This window comes from Ciconia boyciana, chromosome 8 (assembly GCF_034638445.1).
Source record: "Ciconia boyciana chromosome 8, ASM3463844v1, whole genome shotgun sequence".
NCBI classification, from domain to species: Eukaryota; Metazoa; Chordata; class Aves; order Ciconiiformes; family Ciconiidae; genus Ciconia; species Ciconia boyciana.
The window spans coordinates 58,187,237-58,203,888 of record NC_132941.1 but is presented as its reverse complement, the minus strand read 5'-3'; the positions used below and the strand labels follow the sequence as shown (position 1 = coordinate 58,203,888).

General features: G+C 36.3%; 1 protein-coding gene across 1 annotated transcript in view; it reads right to left on the bottom strand.

Annotated features, from left to right (window-relative positions):
* ATRNL1 (attractin like 1) overlaps positions 1 to 16,652 on the bottom strand; it is a 536,524-nt gene that overhangs the window by 371,300 nt on the left and 148,572 nt on the right. Inside the window, exon 19 of the mRNA XM_072870268.1 lies at positions 15,012 to 15,149. Within this exon, the coding sequence (XP_072726369.1) occupies positions 15,012 to 15,149 (138 nt within the window). The remainder of the gene's footprint in view (positions 1 to 15,011; positions 15,150 to 16,652) is intronic.

Below are 16,652 nucleotides of genomic sequence, written 5' to 3'. Positions count from 1 at the left end.
AAGTTTGCTTTCTTTTATTTCTCTTTTTAAAAAAATCTATCTTGTTCTTACTCCACTTGCATAACTCGGAATCAACTTTCCTGAATGGTGAAGTTACATTTATACAAGCAACATACTACAGAAATCAAGCTTAGGCAGCAGAACTATTTATAGTCGATAAAACTGGTTACTAGACATAAAGCTACACAATTACATTGTGTTTCTGCAGGGTGGAAAGAAAACTTTGTTATGAAAGAAAATATTTCCTCCAAAGGAGTCAAAAAGAAACTTCAACTAGTTTATTTTACTCATCTTTAAGACTAGTAAAAGAAATCTTGATGGTCAAGAACCTCAAGCCTGGGTTGAATTTAACTTATTATCTTCTGATTATGGTGCTAATAAAAAAAAAAAAAAAAACATGTATAACTTGGAGGGGAGGTATGCCATCTGGACAACTGACCCAAATTGACCAAAAGGATATTCCATGCCACATAACATCATGCTCAGCAATAAAAATTGGGGAGGGGGGGGCTGTCTGGGAGATAGCCATCACTTGGAGAATGGCTGGGCATCGGTCCACTTGTGGGAAAGTGGTGAGTGACTGCCTTCACTTGGTTTTGTTTTTTCCACCTTTTTCTTTCACTTGTTAAAACTGTCTTTAGCTCAACCCACGAGTTTTCTCGCTTTTGCTCTTCCTATTCTCTCCCCATCCCACTGTGGGAGGGCAGGGAGTGAGCAAGTGGCTGAGTGATGCTTAGGTGCCGGCCGGGGTCAACCCACCGCACCGTCAGTTAGCAGTTCTGCACAAACACTGACTTTTTCAACAGCAATCCTAAGCTGATGCTTGAACCAGTACTTTCCCATCCTTGCTGTTCCTAAAATCAGACCACTCTGTAATGAACACACATATCCTGATTTAGTAAGTGAAATCAAATTTAGAGAATCAAGCATTAGCTTTAACAAGTTGTGCTTGACAGGAGGTTTATAGAAGTCTTCTGTACGCAATCAAGGAAAATCATCAAAAAGATTAAATATGCCAAACAGACATCCTGTCAAAACCTTATGAAATCCCACAGCCACCCAAATAATCTTTCTCTGGAGGTTAATCATGAGGAATGTTACATTCAACAGTTTCTTCTTCTTTTTTTCTCCTACAAAATTATAGACATCTAAACATAGCTTGACAATGACACTTTCCTTGAAGTATAACTCCAGGTCCTTCAACTAGGATTATTCTGAGTAAGGTATGGAATACAAATGTATTTATAAAAAGTGTCCTAGTTTTAGTTGAGTTTTTGCTTTTAAATTACAATTAATTATGCTAGAAATCATACTTTATAATACAGGTCTAATCTACAACAAAGCAAAAAGAAAATTATATGTATACACAACCATTAATAGCATACTGAAAAGTTTGCTTAGCACATTTTGCTTGGCAGTCAAAAAATAACTGGAACAGTAATTTGTTAAAGATGTCTTTTTCCAAGTTCCTCAACTAACTTTTTCTTATGGAAATCCACTTTTCTTCTGCTTTAGTAGCACAGGACTTATTTGGAATACATTCTGTTTGGAGTGAATTTAATTTAAGTTCATAACTAAGCCCAAGTACAGGCATTTTATTCACTCAGTATTTAGACTATCTTGAATGCTGTTCAATAAACAGCATTCACTAAAGGAAGGAAAATAAATTTTCAAATCACCTTTGGGGAAAAAGGTCATCTTAAAAAAAAGAGTGCTTATTCTAACTATTCTGACAGTCTCTCTGCAAAAAGCAACATGAAGCTTCTCTTGAATACCTTATTGTGCTATGATCTCTTTTCTTTATATTTCATATGTACTAAGAAGCCCTCTACTGACTGCTAAAAACAAATTTCAGCATTTTAGTTAATATTAAATGTTTTTATTCTATAATAAGGTATTGTATAAAAATGAGCAATTGGTGTCATTATCTCTATTCAGCACTTTAAAGAAAAAAAGAAAAAAGAAAAACAACAAAAAAACCACCACCACTACTGCAAAATGGGATTTATTGACAGCCCCTTAATTTGTCAAGACCTTTGGTCATTTTGTTTGTATAGGATAAACAAAATCGTGTTTTCTGTTGGAATTTAGCACCACGTGTGAGCTTTTCTTTTTCTGAATAATCTTAAATTACAGCTTCTTATCAGAGAGTTTTACTATGAACTTGTGACCCCCTGTTTCTCAGAAACCAAGGTACAAGACAAACAGTGCAAGTGGATTTTTTTTTTTAATTTAGTTCCATATGCTAGTACTTGAAGACAGTATGAAGCATAGCGTACTCTTTTTTTCACTGATCTCCAACATTTATCCATTTTTATATAAAATGTCTTTATTCACATAGACTCCGGGGGTCTGTATCATAAGCCTCCAATCCACTGAATGTCTGTTATTTATGTGAATAACCACAAAGTGTCTGGACTAAAAGATGCTTTTGATTTTTAACTACACAGACTTAGTCACTGTGAAGAGAAGGCTTCTAGAACATAATATTTAACCTAATATAAAATTTCCTCTAAAATTTTAGACATCTAATGATGGAATGCCCAAACCCACGATCTTTAATGCATCGGTGAATTCCATAAATGCAATTCTCTACATGCTAGACATTGAAAAGGCTAAACAAAAAAAACTGTATAAAAACTCTGTATCCCAAATTGCCATGTCATTCTCTATGAGAGTCAAAACTCCCATCGATTCATGTTCATTCCTAATTCTACTTTAGGAAGATGCAGAAGAAAATGCTTTTGTTGCTGTTTATACTGTTAGTCAAGGATACTGTGTTCCTTTATGCTTTCTACATTTCTGTTAGTTTTTCCTGCAGATGAGAGTTAGAAGCTGTTTGTCCTCATTCTTAGTCCTACCTTACACAGGACTCAAGGCCCCTGAATATAAGATTTTTGGACCAGAAACTGTTTCAAAACAGAATTCCCCTGTAGAAGATAAAAGACCAAATTTACAGCTGTCTACAACACTAGCAGAATTCAACTACTTACCTCGTTTCTGATAGCAAGTTAAACACTGAAATTCACTCTAATATTTCTATTAAAAACGAATAAATTGAACTCTACATAGTGATAGAGCTTATTTTTCACCCTTCTCATTAGTTTCACAACAGTGCGGGTGCTGCCCTCTATGGACAACACTGGACAAAGGCATCCAAACTCCAGGCATTGTGGCACAGGCAAAGGCAGGATGAAATGTACAGGAACGAACATTTTGAAGAGTAAAATATCATTGCATACAAGGGTGGAAATTGCCTTCTGGGTACTGGAGTTGATACCCACCAGAACTTTCTAGCTCTCAGTATCCTGCTTGTACTAAATGCAGCATGAAGCCCGTATCCGTGTGACACGAGGACGAGGTTAGCTTCAGCTGAGTACTAAAATCACCAGGTGTAAGAAAGCTACAGGGTCCTGCTTTCCAACTACTAGCAAGTAGGTATTCTTGGCTTGTTAGTGTTATCTTGACAGCAAGTATCTTTTCCTACTTCTGTGTGATATTTTCCTTGGGCCTGTGCTGCGTTCTAGGGACATGTGCGCACACATTGGTCTGCTGCAAAAGTTGCTGCTGATATCACCACCAGCTGGAAAGCATGAGAGACATCAATGACTGACAGCTTAAACTTGATCAAAAACTATGAGACTTCTATTAGTAATAACTGGACTCTTGTGGCTGAACACATCACATTCCCCGTTTTTAAAATTTAGATACAAGAGAGGAATCATTTTAAAAATGCAGAAAATTGTGGGTTTTTAAAAGTCTCTTAGAAATAATGTATACACCATTTATTACAAAACTAAATGTTGTACTTCACCTTGTTTTTAATTTACCTGACTTCAATAAGCAATTTTATATGACTCCAAGACTCAATGGGAGGAAAGACTGATGATTGCTTGAGAGCCAAAATTTACATGTCCCATTTTAAATTTCTACCTTCTGCATATAATCATTTTATATGGAAATGCATTATGTTATATTCATTTGGACTGTGAACATCTGTGTTTTGTTTCTAAATAATACATGATAACAGCAAAACATCAGGTCATTGCTCACTGAAGATTAATAGCTAAGAACGGAGGGTTTTGTGCTATTAAAACCAACTATTACTACAGGCTAATAAAAGCACACTTCTGGACATGTGTCACCACTTCGTGGTCATAGCAGCAGAACAAGTTAATGCAAATAAAATAAAGAAATGAATACACTAGTTAAACTAGCTCTATTTTCTAAATTTTGTCCCAACTACAAGCATATAATTTTCTAGAGGTTATAAAAAATGGCCAATTAATTTTCTTTAACATGTAGCTTTATGGAGCTCAGGTATTTTTTGTTTCCTTGGTTATCACAGCTTATAATAATTCCTACATATTTTCATCAAAATGACAGTCTGTATGACTGTTCCCCAGAGAACTGCTATTAACAGATGTTGGAAGTGATACCAGTGATGGATATCAGAGGCTGGGAAAGCTTCAAGGGCGGGTTACCAAATGAGATATCAGTACTAAGGCATGAGGCTTCCAGCTTTGGAAGTTTGACACCTTGGAAGTTTGGGAGTTTGACACCTAAATTCCCCAAAGAGCAAATGATTTCATCTGCTCTGACTACTGAAGGTTTAGTCTATGCTGACTAAGGAAGTGCAGTTTTGAATCAACCGATTGTCAGGATGGGAATGACCCTGGGTGCAATAATCATGAAATTCTTATGCGAAAGGGGGATGGTCCTTCCAGCACCTTGATTTTAAACAAAAGTAACTGTAGTTCATGTGCTCTTAGCTGATCTTAGCACTGGCCTTATATATGGATAGTCTAAGCATACTATGCACAGAATTCGGGCAATGTGCACAGAATGCCCCATTTCAGAGTACAAAATCAGTTTAGGCAATGGGTGCTTTGATGATTAGTTCAGCAAGAATGGAGGCTAGATACATGCCGGTAAAAACTACTAGATGCCTCAATCTTCTGGAAAAAGCTTATTTACTCATGATTCAAAAGCGAGCATTTGGCTCACTTAGGTCAGATCTAAAATCATGTGCAAGATAACAGGGATACAACCATAAAGCCTTATAATACTGGCACAAATGAAAGATTACAGGGCTATAAAAATTAGCACAAGCATTTATGCTAAGTGAGAATTGTAACAAACAATCAGGCAAGGGCTTTCTGTTGTGGGTTGGGTTTGGGGTTTTTTTAATTTTTTGTTTGGGGGGTTGGTGGGGTTTTTTTGGCAATCTCGTCTCTTTGATTTGGCCACATAATGTTTGACAGAGCTGCCCATCAGTCATCAAAGGCCCTTTTAGATCTCACAGTATGAAATCAATACTGTGATCCTGTAACAGCTATTAGTTGATAGTCCATCTAGCATTTACAACTTTTCAGTCCACTGAACGTGTTTAGGGGAGAAAAGCTTTACTTGTTTTTTTCTAGTAAACAAGAAAAAAAAAAAAACACCTTCCAAGTGAACAGAGGATGAAGGAAATTTGAACTCTACACAGAAATGCACTGGTTGCCAGGCTTCAAAATAATAGTGTAAAGAACTTATTTAGAAGCACATCATGTAAATAAGTGAGTGCACTTGCATTAGATTTGATTTTGAATGGCCTTCGTGCTAGACTGCTTCGTGCTACAACCCAGGGAAAAAAGCATGGATAACTGTAGTGTAACAAGAAAGGCATGGGGAATCCAAACACTGGATCAACCCTTCCACAGTACAAGTCAGGGCAACACTGATGGAGTTGCAGAGACACTCACAGATAGCAGCATGTTTCCTCCCCGTCTAACTGTGTTAATTCCACTTTGCAAAGCAGACAGAATTAAACAGAAGTGGGTGACACAACATAAAGAGCATCTTACTGAAGCAGAGGAGTAATTATTGCATGAAGCTCTCCAGGCTACTTGTACAACACATGCAGTTTTTGCATGCATTTCTAAGGAAACATAGATACAATCATAAATCATGATAGTGAAAGGAGCCAAAGAAAAGTTAGAGCTAGAAAAAAATAGCATGAATACTCATACCAGCTGAGGTCAACTTGTAATCAATTCTGTAAAAGAAAAAAAAAATTGCTTGGTTCAGGGTATTAAGAGACACTATTCCAACTGCATACTGAAGATCTGCAACCGGCCAATGAATATGAAGGCAATGGAGAGATCCCTTGTAAATCACCGTTTAAACACTTGACACGACAGGAGCTTAGTCATAACTTAAATATAAATTTGAAGAATTCTTGCAAGGTTTTCAGAGATAGGCATTATCCTCCTTTAGGACTGGTGTGTGGAACCAAACTGCGATGAGCCTAAAGCTACTACACAAATCTATTACAGATGCTGTATTCCTGTGAAATAACAGGACATGAAGAATAGAAGTTTTGAAATACCCGGTCTTTAATGCTTCAGTACATGGCACTGTTTTCAAACCACAGAACGACTGAGGTTGGAAGGGACACCTGGAGATCATCTGGTCCAACTACCCTGCTCAGGTAGGGCCACCTAGAGCTGGTTGCCCAGGACTGTATCCAGAAGGTTTTGAATATCTCCAAGGAGGGAGGCTCTACAGCCTCTCTGGACAAGCTACTCCAGCGCTCAGTCACACTCACAATAAAAAAAAAAAAAAAAAATTAGCACACTAAAACAGCCTTTGAAAAAGCAGACTATAAATTTCACCTAAAACAAAACAATTATCACTTTCCTACTGCTCAGACTGCTGGCATGAACTACCTCCAACAGCTACAAATGACTAGAATACTTAAGTGTGCTGTTAAAGAGAACAAATCCCTCCATTGTACAGCCATTTTGCGACAGCCCTGAAAAGTACCCAACATATGTCTCAGACACCAGTCAGCAGTGGGACTTTCCTGACAATCTTCAATTCCCATTTTAGCTGAAAATATTTACAAAGGCCAGGATTGCTGCAGAATCAGTTTGTAAAGTTCTGAATCACAACAGAACAAAGTGATTCCAGGTTACTGAAAAAATCCCTTGATGAAGTTTTAAATGTAAGATTTTATTTCTCCTTCCAAAAACTATTTCTCAGGCCAACAGCATCTGCCTAGTTTTGTCTGTTTAAAGTAGCATCATACAGTTCCTAACACTATGATATATTAGTCTCTGGGTGTTTTGAGACTAAAGCTCAAATATAATGTCATTGTGCTATGATATTTACTAAATAAAATTATTCTTAGGGAAATCATTTTTTCCACTTGTAAGTTTACTGCCACAAATACTGTCATAAAATATTTATATTCAGAATATTTAGGTTGATGCTTCTCTACACCTGCCCTATGCAATCCCAAACTACAGGTAATTTAAAAGATACGTAGTGATAGTGTTGAAGTGAAAAGTTGAGACTGCTGCTTTCTGTTCCCTCATTGCTTGTATAACTTTTTGAAACCTAGAAAAATAAGTCTAAAGGGAAATTACCAGGTACCTTCCTATCAACTAAGTAGACAACAGCATCTTTTAGTTCAAAAAAATAAACTGAACTTTAAACTGTTTTCCTTGTCACACTATCAACTTTTTGCATTATGAAAAGACAAGTTGCTTTCTGTAACGTGTGAAATTATATAATTTGCTGTATTACAATTTAATATACAAATACTGTGCATTGTGTATGTATGCACACATACTTATATCTGCCTTTATATATATTCCAAGAGTATGGCTGGGGAGCAAGCAGAAAGACCGCCTGTTTACATTGTCCTGGGCACTATAGGTCACTTTGTACTCTCTAGATGGGAGAGGAAACTGCTTCTTCCTTGGATGCAAATGAAAATTACAGGCTTTGCAAAAACTACTGGGAGCAGTAGTCGGGGTTGAGGGAGGAGATGACAAGAAGCATAAAACCTGCAGCAGGAGTAGAAACCAGGAGATGTTTCAGAAAAGGAAGAGGCCTATCTATGTCAAAGAACAGAATCAAAACAAACTGGGGGGGGGGGGGGGGGGGAAGACTTTCCTAAGATCTAGTGTGGATTGTATGGAGTCTGATACAGCTTGGACACAGCAAGAAATTGTTGGATTGGAAAGAAATCTAAGAAAGAAGGACACACACCTTGAAATTATTTGGTAGCAAAAGGTAGATTGTTTCCAGTTGGTTTTCTTTAGTACACCTCCCCTAGTTTTCCATAGATAATCTTGTTTAAGTTAATGTTTGTGTTCTGATAAATCAGACTACAGATTACTTCAAAGTATTTGTGGGGTTTCTTAGATGTGCTGCCTCAAAAAATCCACTCTAATGTAGATGTGCTCCTTGTAAATGAAACATTTTTTTTTCCAAAATATCTAACATACTGATTGCCCTTTGTGCACTACAGGAACAGGTCTCTGTTCCTGATGGTGCCCATGGTAGCTTTTAACAGTATTTCTTTTGGAGAGACAGGGAAGGAAGGAAATCAGTATCAGTTCCTCCATGGACTGTCATGACGAAAACACGTTACAAATGTTGCTACTACTGAATAGGTAAAAATGTTAGAAACAGTGCCAGAGAAAAATGATCTGTAAATCCACCCAGTAGACACCTTTCAAAGTTAAATAGAACCTAAAAACCAAGGAGACCATTTTCAATTAGCTGCCATGATAAGTTTAACATCTTTCTCATGTCTCTCTTTCATAGACACCAGAAGTAATGACTTCTGCCATCCTCAGCCTCTTCTCTCAAAACCCCCACATCCCAGATGTCAGTTACTCAGCAGAATAATCACATTCTTTGAGCAGCAAGATTTGAACATCATGGATGTTCCTCCTGTTACTGAAGATACATCTTAGGTATCAGCAAGTCACTAATAAGTTTTATTTTTTCTTCTTTTTACCAACAGGAATAATCACAAATATATCTAGGCAACTATTTTATTGCTGGGGTCAACTTCACCTAAGTCAAGGTACCTTAAAGCTAGCCTAACAACTTAGTCTTTTATTGATGCCTTTTTTTTTTTAATTTTTTTTAATCTCTTGAGGCACTTACTGTAGATATATGTAAGTTGGATGGCTAATGCATAGATGCCCAAATTCACGTGGAACAAATTCAGGGAGTAGTCTGTGTAGATGTATGCACATGTGCAAAAGAAGCAGACACTGGACGAGGTATGCTCTTACAGGGACAGATGCTTTAGTAGAATAGCAGAAAAGTTCAGATTTATTCTGTCCTTCACACTCTATGTAATGAAGGAACAAAAAAGGCACCCAGACCTCTGACCTTGCTGCAGCAGGTGCTACTGACTTGATACGCACATGGTGTATACTCACTAGAAACATGTTCGCTTTTGATAATAGTTTGAAGACCTGGTAAAAAATTAAATGTTTCTAGTAAACAATTAACTTCACATTTTCAAACAGAATTATTACAAATCAAACATGGGGGAAAGCTGTTGCCTTTAGTATTGAAAATATCCAGCTGTATGATAGCAGAGAAGGGCACAGACCTATAAAGGCAATAGAAATGCTACAGACTTGCTTAAAAAACTTCACGCATACAGCCCATCTGGTAGGAGGCTTTTACAGAATGGTCATCAGTGTCTTAAACACCGTGCCTTCTAAGGCTATTCAGAGAGAGCGCGGTGCAAGTTAAAACACAATGTTCCTGCTGTGCCGGTATTCACAGTTTTACTCCTACTGCAAAAGCAACAGCAATGGTAGTACAATTATGAGAAAACTGAACGCTGTTTGGGATGTTATCACTTTATGAAAAAAATGGCAATACAGCAAAGTGCTTACATTATCTTATTATTAAATGTATTATACATTCACAGTGTGTGTCATACTTTACTGTAAAGAATTCTCTCCTGGCATCTCATACATTTTAAGAATAATTTAAAAAAATACCATGCATAAAGGAAATGACAAGATGATAAGCAGCTAATTTTTTTTTTAACATTGACAACTAAGTAGATGATTAATAAATTTGAAAATAATGTTTAAAATGTTGCCGAGATGACGCAAAATTGTTCCAAGCAATCTCCCATATTGTTTTCTCCTGGTACTTTAAGCTGCAGTCTGTAGTACACATCTTACTGTATTTTTTCTAGAATTTCTACAAAACAGTTGCATATTTCCCAGACATGCAGTACGTGACAGAACAAGACCTTGAAGAAAATATAACACTAAGAGAAACCACCATGACAGCAAGCCAGTATCTGTTCCCACCTACAGTTAGAGCTGCTCTATTTCCAAAATCCATCAATATTGAATAATGAATTTCCTATTACTGACTTTTGATATTCAAGCTTTCAAAATTGTACCTCAAGTAGGACTTGAGCAGAATTTAAAAAATGAATCGAAGTGATTTGGAATATCCTCCAACTCTTCAGCATTTCAGACTACAAGGCTTCCTAGGTTTCCTACATCTGGATAGCTTTACCTGCTCAGAAGCAAAAGCAGCTGAGCTGTGCATCTCTGTCATCTAAGCTTCAGCACAATACAGAGTGTGAGTGTGCCTTATTCTGTCAAATCACTAGAGGGTTTGATTCCTTAAATATTTTTGGCACAGACTGACAGCACTGTATTTAGCATTCCAAGGGCTGCTCATGCATTTGCACTCAAGACCAGTCAGATAAAAGGGGTAAACAGAACTGGAGCTTGGTCTGGAACCCAAAAGCTGTCCCGTGCTAGAGCGCTCTATTCCCTCATGTTCAGAGTTCACCTCTGGCTTCCCTCTTATTTTCTTGCACATTGAGCCAACTCTTAAAAAGGATGCTGTAACTTTATGTGGTAACTTTGACGGTACTATTGCTTTGCACTTTTCTTTGCTATACAGGAGCTTTAGCTTACAAATCTTAAGCACGCACACAGGGTCTGGACTCACTAATTTGTGCACTGTGTATCATTTATTTCCAACAAAGAATGCAAACCTTTTTGTGTAACTAAAAATGTATCATAAGGCAAGGTAACAAATTAATTTCATTTTCTATTTTGGCTACCTGTTTCACATCACAGACATAAGAACTACCTGAAAACATTTTTAATTAGTATAAGAACGGATAACTGTAATAAATTACAGTCACAGAACTTTTATTAACATAGTATAAAAGGTTTTTGCAATTTATTACTGATTTTTGTATAGAATGTAGCAATGAATCAAATATAAAAATAATTCAAACTAGATATTTGTACTATGAAATGCCATAAAGAATTGAAGGAGTACATACAGCTTTACTGAAAGCCAAATGTTAGGACTACTGAATATAAAGATCATGTATACACCAAGAATACAAACTCTAACTCTCATTCTCTGTATAAAAGACACACTACAAGTGACAGAATTTAAATGAACAATTGGTATTAGGCATGATTTTTTAAGAAGAAAAAGTACAATAATTAATTATAGAAAAGACGATCATTGTCAAATTATTGCCCATCAATAACTGACATACCACACTTCTGACACAACAATAAACTAGAGCGAGGGTCAATCACAGAGTAAACCTACTTTAGATGGAAAGCTTTTTAATGCCACAATAACAAAAATGCTACAGATTCCAAAATAAGTAATATGTAAGATTTAGGAATATCTTTATTAAGCACGCATAGTATGGCAAATATCCATAGTCATTTTGCTATACAGAGATCATTCTCTTATAATTGGAGTACTTTCCCTTTACTCAATACCTCCCTGCAGTCTAGATCTCAGACTCTAAGAATGTTTTGAAAATTATGACTGGAGAAGAACATGTGGAATCAGCTAGTCCACTACCCTTTTCCAAAGCTAGAGAAGTTTGAAAATTTTAAAAATATAGTGTAGGTGATAATGCAGATTTCATAACATCTTTAGGCAATCTATTTCACAGTTTAACCAGTAGAAAGTTCTCCTTGTAGTCCACCTTAATCTTTCTTGTTGCAACCTAAATCCATTACTTCTTCCTCAGCCAAAGTGGGGGCATGGGGGAAGGCACTTTATCATCGTTCTCTCTTTTCAGCTTCCTTTTGTATATGTAAAGTCTGTTATTATGCCTCCATCTTTTCTTTGTCCTTCTTTTTAGGTTTGTCACATCTACTAAGCCTGCATCATATCAGGATGCAAAGTGAGTCCTTATGGTTTTTTTTAAAGCTATTGAAATGTCAGCAATTATAGTGAGTGAAAATCCAAAAAAGTCAATTTTTTTATCCATTCTTTAATCACAACTCTTCAAAACCTTCTGAAACATGAATTATATCTTTTTCCTATAACAGCTGTTACTCATCCCGTAGTAATTTGATAGCATAACTATGCAATACCACTATGAATGCATCAGTTATCTGATGACAGTTGTAAAGGCATCATTATTCCCAGAGTAGAATAAGGAAAATAGTTATATTTGTACAGAGTTTTCCATCCCTGGACAAAGGTCAGAACAGAAATGATCACTCAGGGGTGGACAGTCAGCTTCGTTCAGAGCTTTTTGAATAACTTCCTAGAAGCATAAACAGAAAGGATTTAGGAAAGGATTGGCATAGTTAAGGAAAAAAAAAGTTTTCCAAGGACTGAAAGATTTGATATGCGTCTCCTTCTCCTTCCTTTCAAGATCATCAGGGATCTAAGGAACAACAAAGGCTAATCCAGCCTATAAAAGAAAAGGAATTTTTTCTTGCAAATCTTTTTAATCTATATCACCAATAGTCAAACTAAGTTGGGAGGTCAGATTTTACCTAGAAGTATATATATCACAACAGCAGAATACATAATACGTGTACTGAACACATAAGTACTTTTGTCAGGACACTGGGAAAAAAAAATATTTTATGTAATTTGTCATGAGTATGTTAAGAGAATAATTCTTATTTTCTCCACTTTGCCTCTCAACTGTGGAGATCGAGCACAGCCTCTTTTCCCAGCTTCAACTGCTCTCCGATTAATAACCAAGTTACACCCTTGTAACTATAACAACTTGTTATATGAAGAATATTAGAGTATTACAGATGTACTTTAAGAGTTATAGTCATTATCTTGTCATTCCCTTAAAAAGTTTTCAATCTGGATCCTCAAAGAAATAACTCAGGAGCTCCAAGATAAAATGCACCACATGCTTAGGCATCTCAACCCTTGTACAGACGGATGAGCCTTAGCAGAAAAGAAACGTTGGTAGGGTCCAGCCAGAAACCAGAAACTCAGCTGACAGCAGCAAAGTGACACAAGAAAGGAATATGAGGATGACTGGTTTTTTTCAGTTCTTCATGGTTTTTTTTTTCTTTGATTTGCTATTCTATAGCATTTCCTTTCTCATTTTCCAATTATTTCAGTCACACTTAAGTTCAGCTTCTGACTGGGTTGCCTTTTCTTCCACTCATATTTTTTCCCCTCATGCTTTTACTTTAATTATAGTTTTAATTTGCAGTTATTTTCAATTTTTTTCTGTGTTACCAAAAGCATTACCAGAATGAAGGAGAGAAAAAAAAAGATTAGAACCATCTCTTTCTTACTTTATATTTGCACACTGCCTGATCTCAACTATAGTTCCAAAATCCTCTTAAGTCCAAGTAGAATTAATTTAACTTATCTATGGATGACTGGTATTTTTTCCTGCAGAAATCCCTGGCCCACAATTTGGGTACCTCTATCACAGGAACAAAAATCATGATACTGAAGAAAATCTAACAGTTCATAATGACTACATTCATCAAAATGTCTTAAAGAATTCAACAGATTTATGGGGTCTATACTACAAAATGTAATATACCAATGCAGATAAAGCCTCAAAATAATTATCATCTTTATTTTTTAAAGCACTCTTTAGTCTAAATACCTCCTGTTAAAATCATGTCTACCAATAAAAATATGTACTCTTACAGACTAGGGTTGAAAAAGCAAGTCATAAAATTTATAATTTTACTGGTCTTATAAATTGATTTTAGCCATTATTGCACTACACATAATTCACTAAAGGTGATGGAATGCTTATTTGGTTGATAGCTAATGTATCCCTGAAGAAAAAAAACTATATTAATACATCATTTTGCCATAAAGGTGCTATAGACAGCAAAAGAACATTTTGTCAACTTCAGGAAATAAGAGAACTATTAAGAATTATTTAAAGCATCATAAAGCACCAGCAAAACATGCAATTGTCAATAGGGGTAGACATTAATCTTTCCATCCCCTTGAACACACTTTCTACATATTGTGCTTTGTGCATTGACTACTGCATGTTAAAGTGCTGAGGAACAAGTGAACGCTTTAAATGAATGAATATTCCTTGAGAAGCAAAGGTCCAGTTAAAGAAACATCAATAATAGAGAAGAAAAAGTCATGGGACAAAACTTTCTAGCACCCTCCTAGATTCAATCTCAACTACCTTAATGACTTTTCATACTGAATATATCCCCTCTCCCCCCATTTAGTTATAAGGGAAAGAGTTACCGTCAACTTTAAAATCACCCATGCAAGGAAAAAAGCAGCCCTACGGCAATATACAAAAACCATCTGGAGTATTAGACTTCATTCTCTCTTTCATTTCAACGAGAATCCTCCAATGCCGCAATTATAAAACTAAACAGATTGTATAGGTTAGGGTACCTTAGAATCCTCAGGGTACCAGGCTTTTCTGTTTGAACTATACATGAATAAGACTTGTTGGTCTGTTAAATGCACAATTTTTCCACTGGCATCACAAGTTTATACAAACCAGTGCTATCAGACATTATGGTAGATACTGAACTTCATTTATAAGTACTTTCTCACTGCTTTTAAGAGGATTGTTTACATGGAATGAAACAATGCCTCTCTGAAATATCAGGATTTAAGGTGTTGCTCCCACAAGACAGTTTGTTTCTCCTCCTTTCCCTAACTGACCCTAACCATCTTTAAATTACCATCTTGTTCTTAGAGCATCCAGACTAAATGACAACTGCAAAATGATGATTCTGAATGCAAAGTTTCTCTTAAAAATATTAATCTGATTTTGAATCATTAACTTAGATGATTAACTCATCTGTATTATCAAATAAACATTTAACCTTTAAAGAAAAGTTAATTTCATGTTACATTAAAAAAGTTAAATTCACATTACATAAAATGTCACTTCAATTTTTTTTTCTCCCAGCAGGATGACTTACCTGTACACTGTCCTCCGTTTGTGGGATCCCCATAATATCCTGGCATGCACGTTTCGCATTGTTTTCCTGTTGTTAAGTTTTTACATTGATCACAGACATTACTGTTGATGCAGGTGCTGTGGCCATTACACTGGCAAGCTAGAAAATAACATTTTAAAAGTCATTACTAAATTTCTCTTGGGAACAAAACCATTCCTATGTGATTACAAAACTGCAGTAGAATGTAATTCTGAGGAGTTTAATCCTGACTAATGACCAGCATATATATTTGTACTTTGACAGAGAACCTCTTTAAAATAGCCTTGTGACAAGACATGAATTCACATAAAAGACCATAGAAGTTGACTATGTAGTGACATGTGAGTTTAAGGTGTGTGAGAAAGTCTTTTTTGCCATTGTGAGTGACTGAATCCAGTCCTCATAGGTTTAAAATGCTGCCCAGTCACTTAAGAAACCTGCCAAGAGGCAGTAAGTCACCAACTGGGACTAAATGAAAACCTCCATGCCTACATGCAATCTGCTGTGAAGCATTGGAAAGGCTACTGTGATGGAGAACATGAACAACTCGCACTCAAACTTACATCTACTGGGGAGAGAAAACTTACAAAAGAAAATTAACAAAAGATCGTCTTATTTTTAACAGTTCTGATCCCCCCATTAGCTTTGGCACACTAAGGGGTTTTAAGGACATCAGGACCACATCAAACCTCTCCAGTCCCTCCTCACTACAGCTGACTTTGCTGAAAGTAAAAAAACTGGACTCCTATTGACGTAAATTTTTTACGTCTGACCCTAAAAGCATAAAATTCCTTTTTGACAAACAACAAGGCTACAAACCACTGATCTTGTACCACACCTCCTCTCCAGCGCTCCATATTTTGGAGAAACTCAGAAAGTACTGATCATGACTGCAGCAAAATCACAATGTGAATTCTGCCAGAATCGTTGATCCTACTGCCAGGACTCAGCTGAACGACCAAGAGGTTTTGAAGGATGACCTCTCTATGGAGTGGGACCTCAGAGCTCACAGTGCTCAGCAGATTAGCAATCTGTCAATTTCAAATGTCAGACTACATCAAACCTGTCGATCCCTTACTGGCGAAGGGTGAGTAAGACTCAGCAGCGGACAGATATCTCAGTAACTTCATTCTGTTTAAAATTTTTTTTTTTTTTTTTTTTTGGATTCTTAATCTAAATGTGACAGTGACTGATGTCGTGACTAGAGGAAAAAAAAAGAAAAAAAAAGATATTCTAACTGCATGATTTAAAAGTTTTTTACAGCTGTTCTAGAATTTAGTGACTTAATACATTTACAGTCATTTCCAGGCTTGGCTCATAAACCATTAAACCTCCCAAGTTTACAATCTCTTCCTTTTTCTGTAGCTATGCTTACAGAATCTTGTAAACAAGCATCAAACATTTCTGTACTACTAGACAAGAAGTTTTCTCACTGTCTTGAATAAATCTCCTTAGAAATTACAAGTTTTCTTCTTTCTAAGAATACTTGATTTTTAGACAACTTTGTGGTGTCTTCCTCTGGGCACTTTGCCATTCTGCACTGTTTTTGCCTTTCTCAGAAAAAGCTACATGAAAATACCATGAATTGCAGCTCCATTTGGGGTTTTGTTTGTATGCCTTACA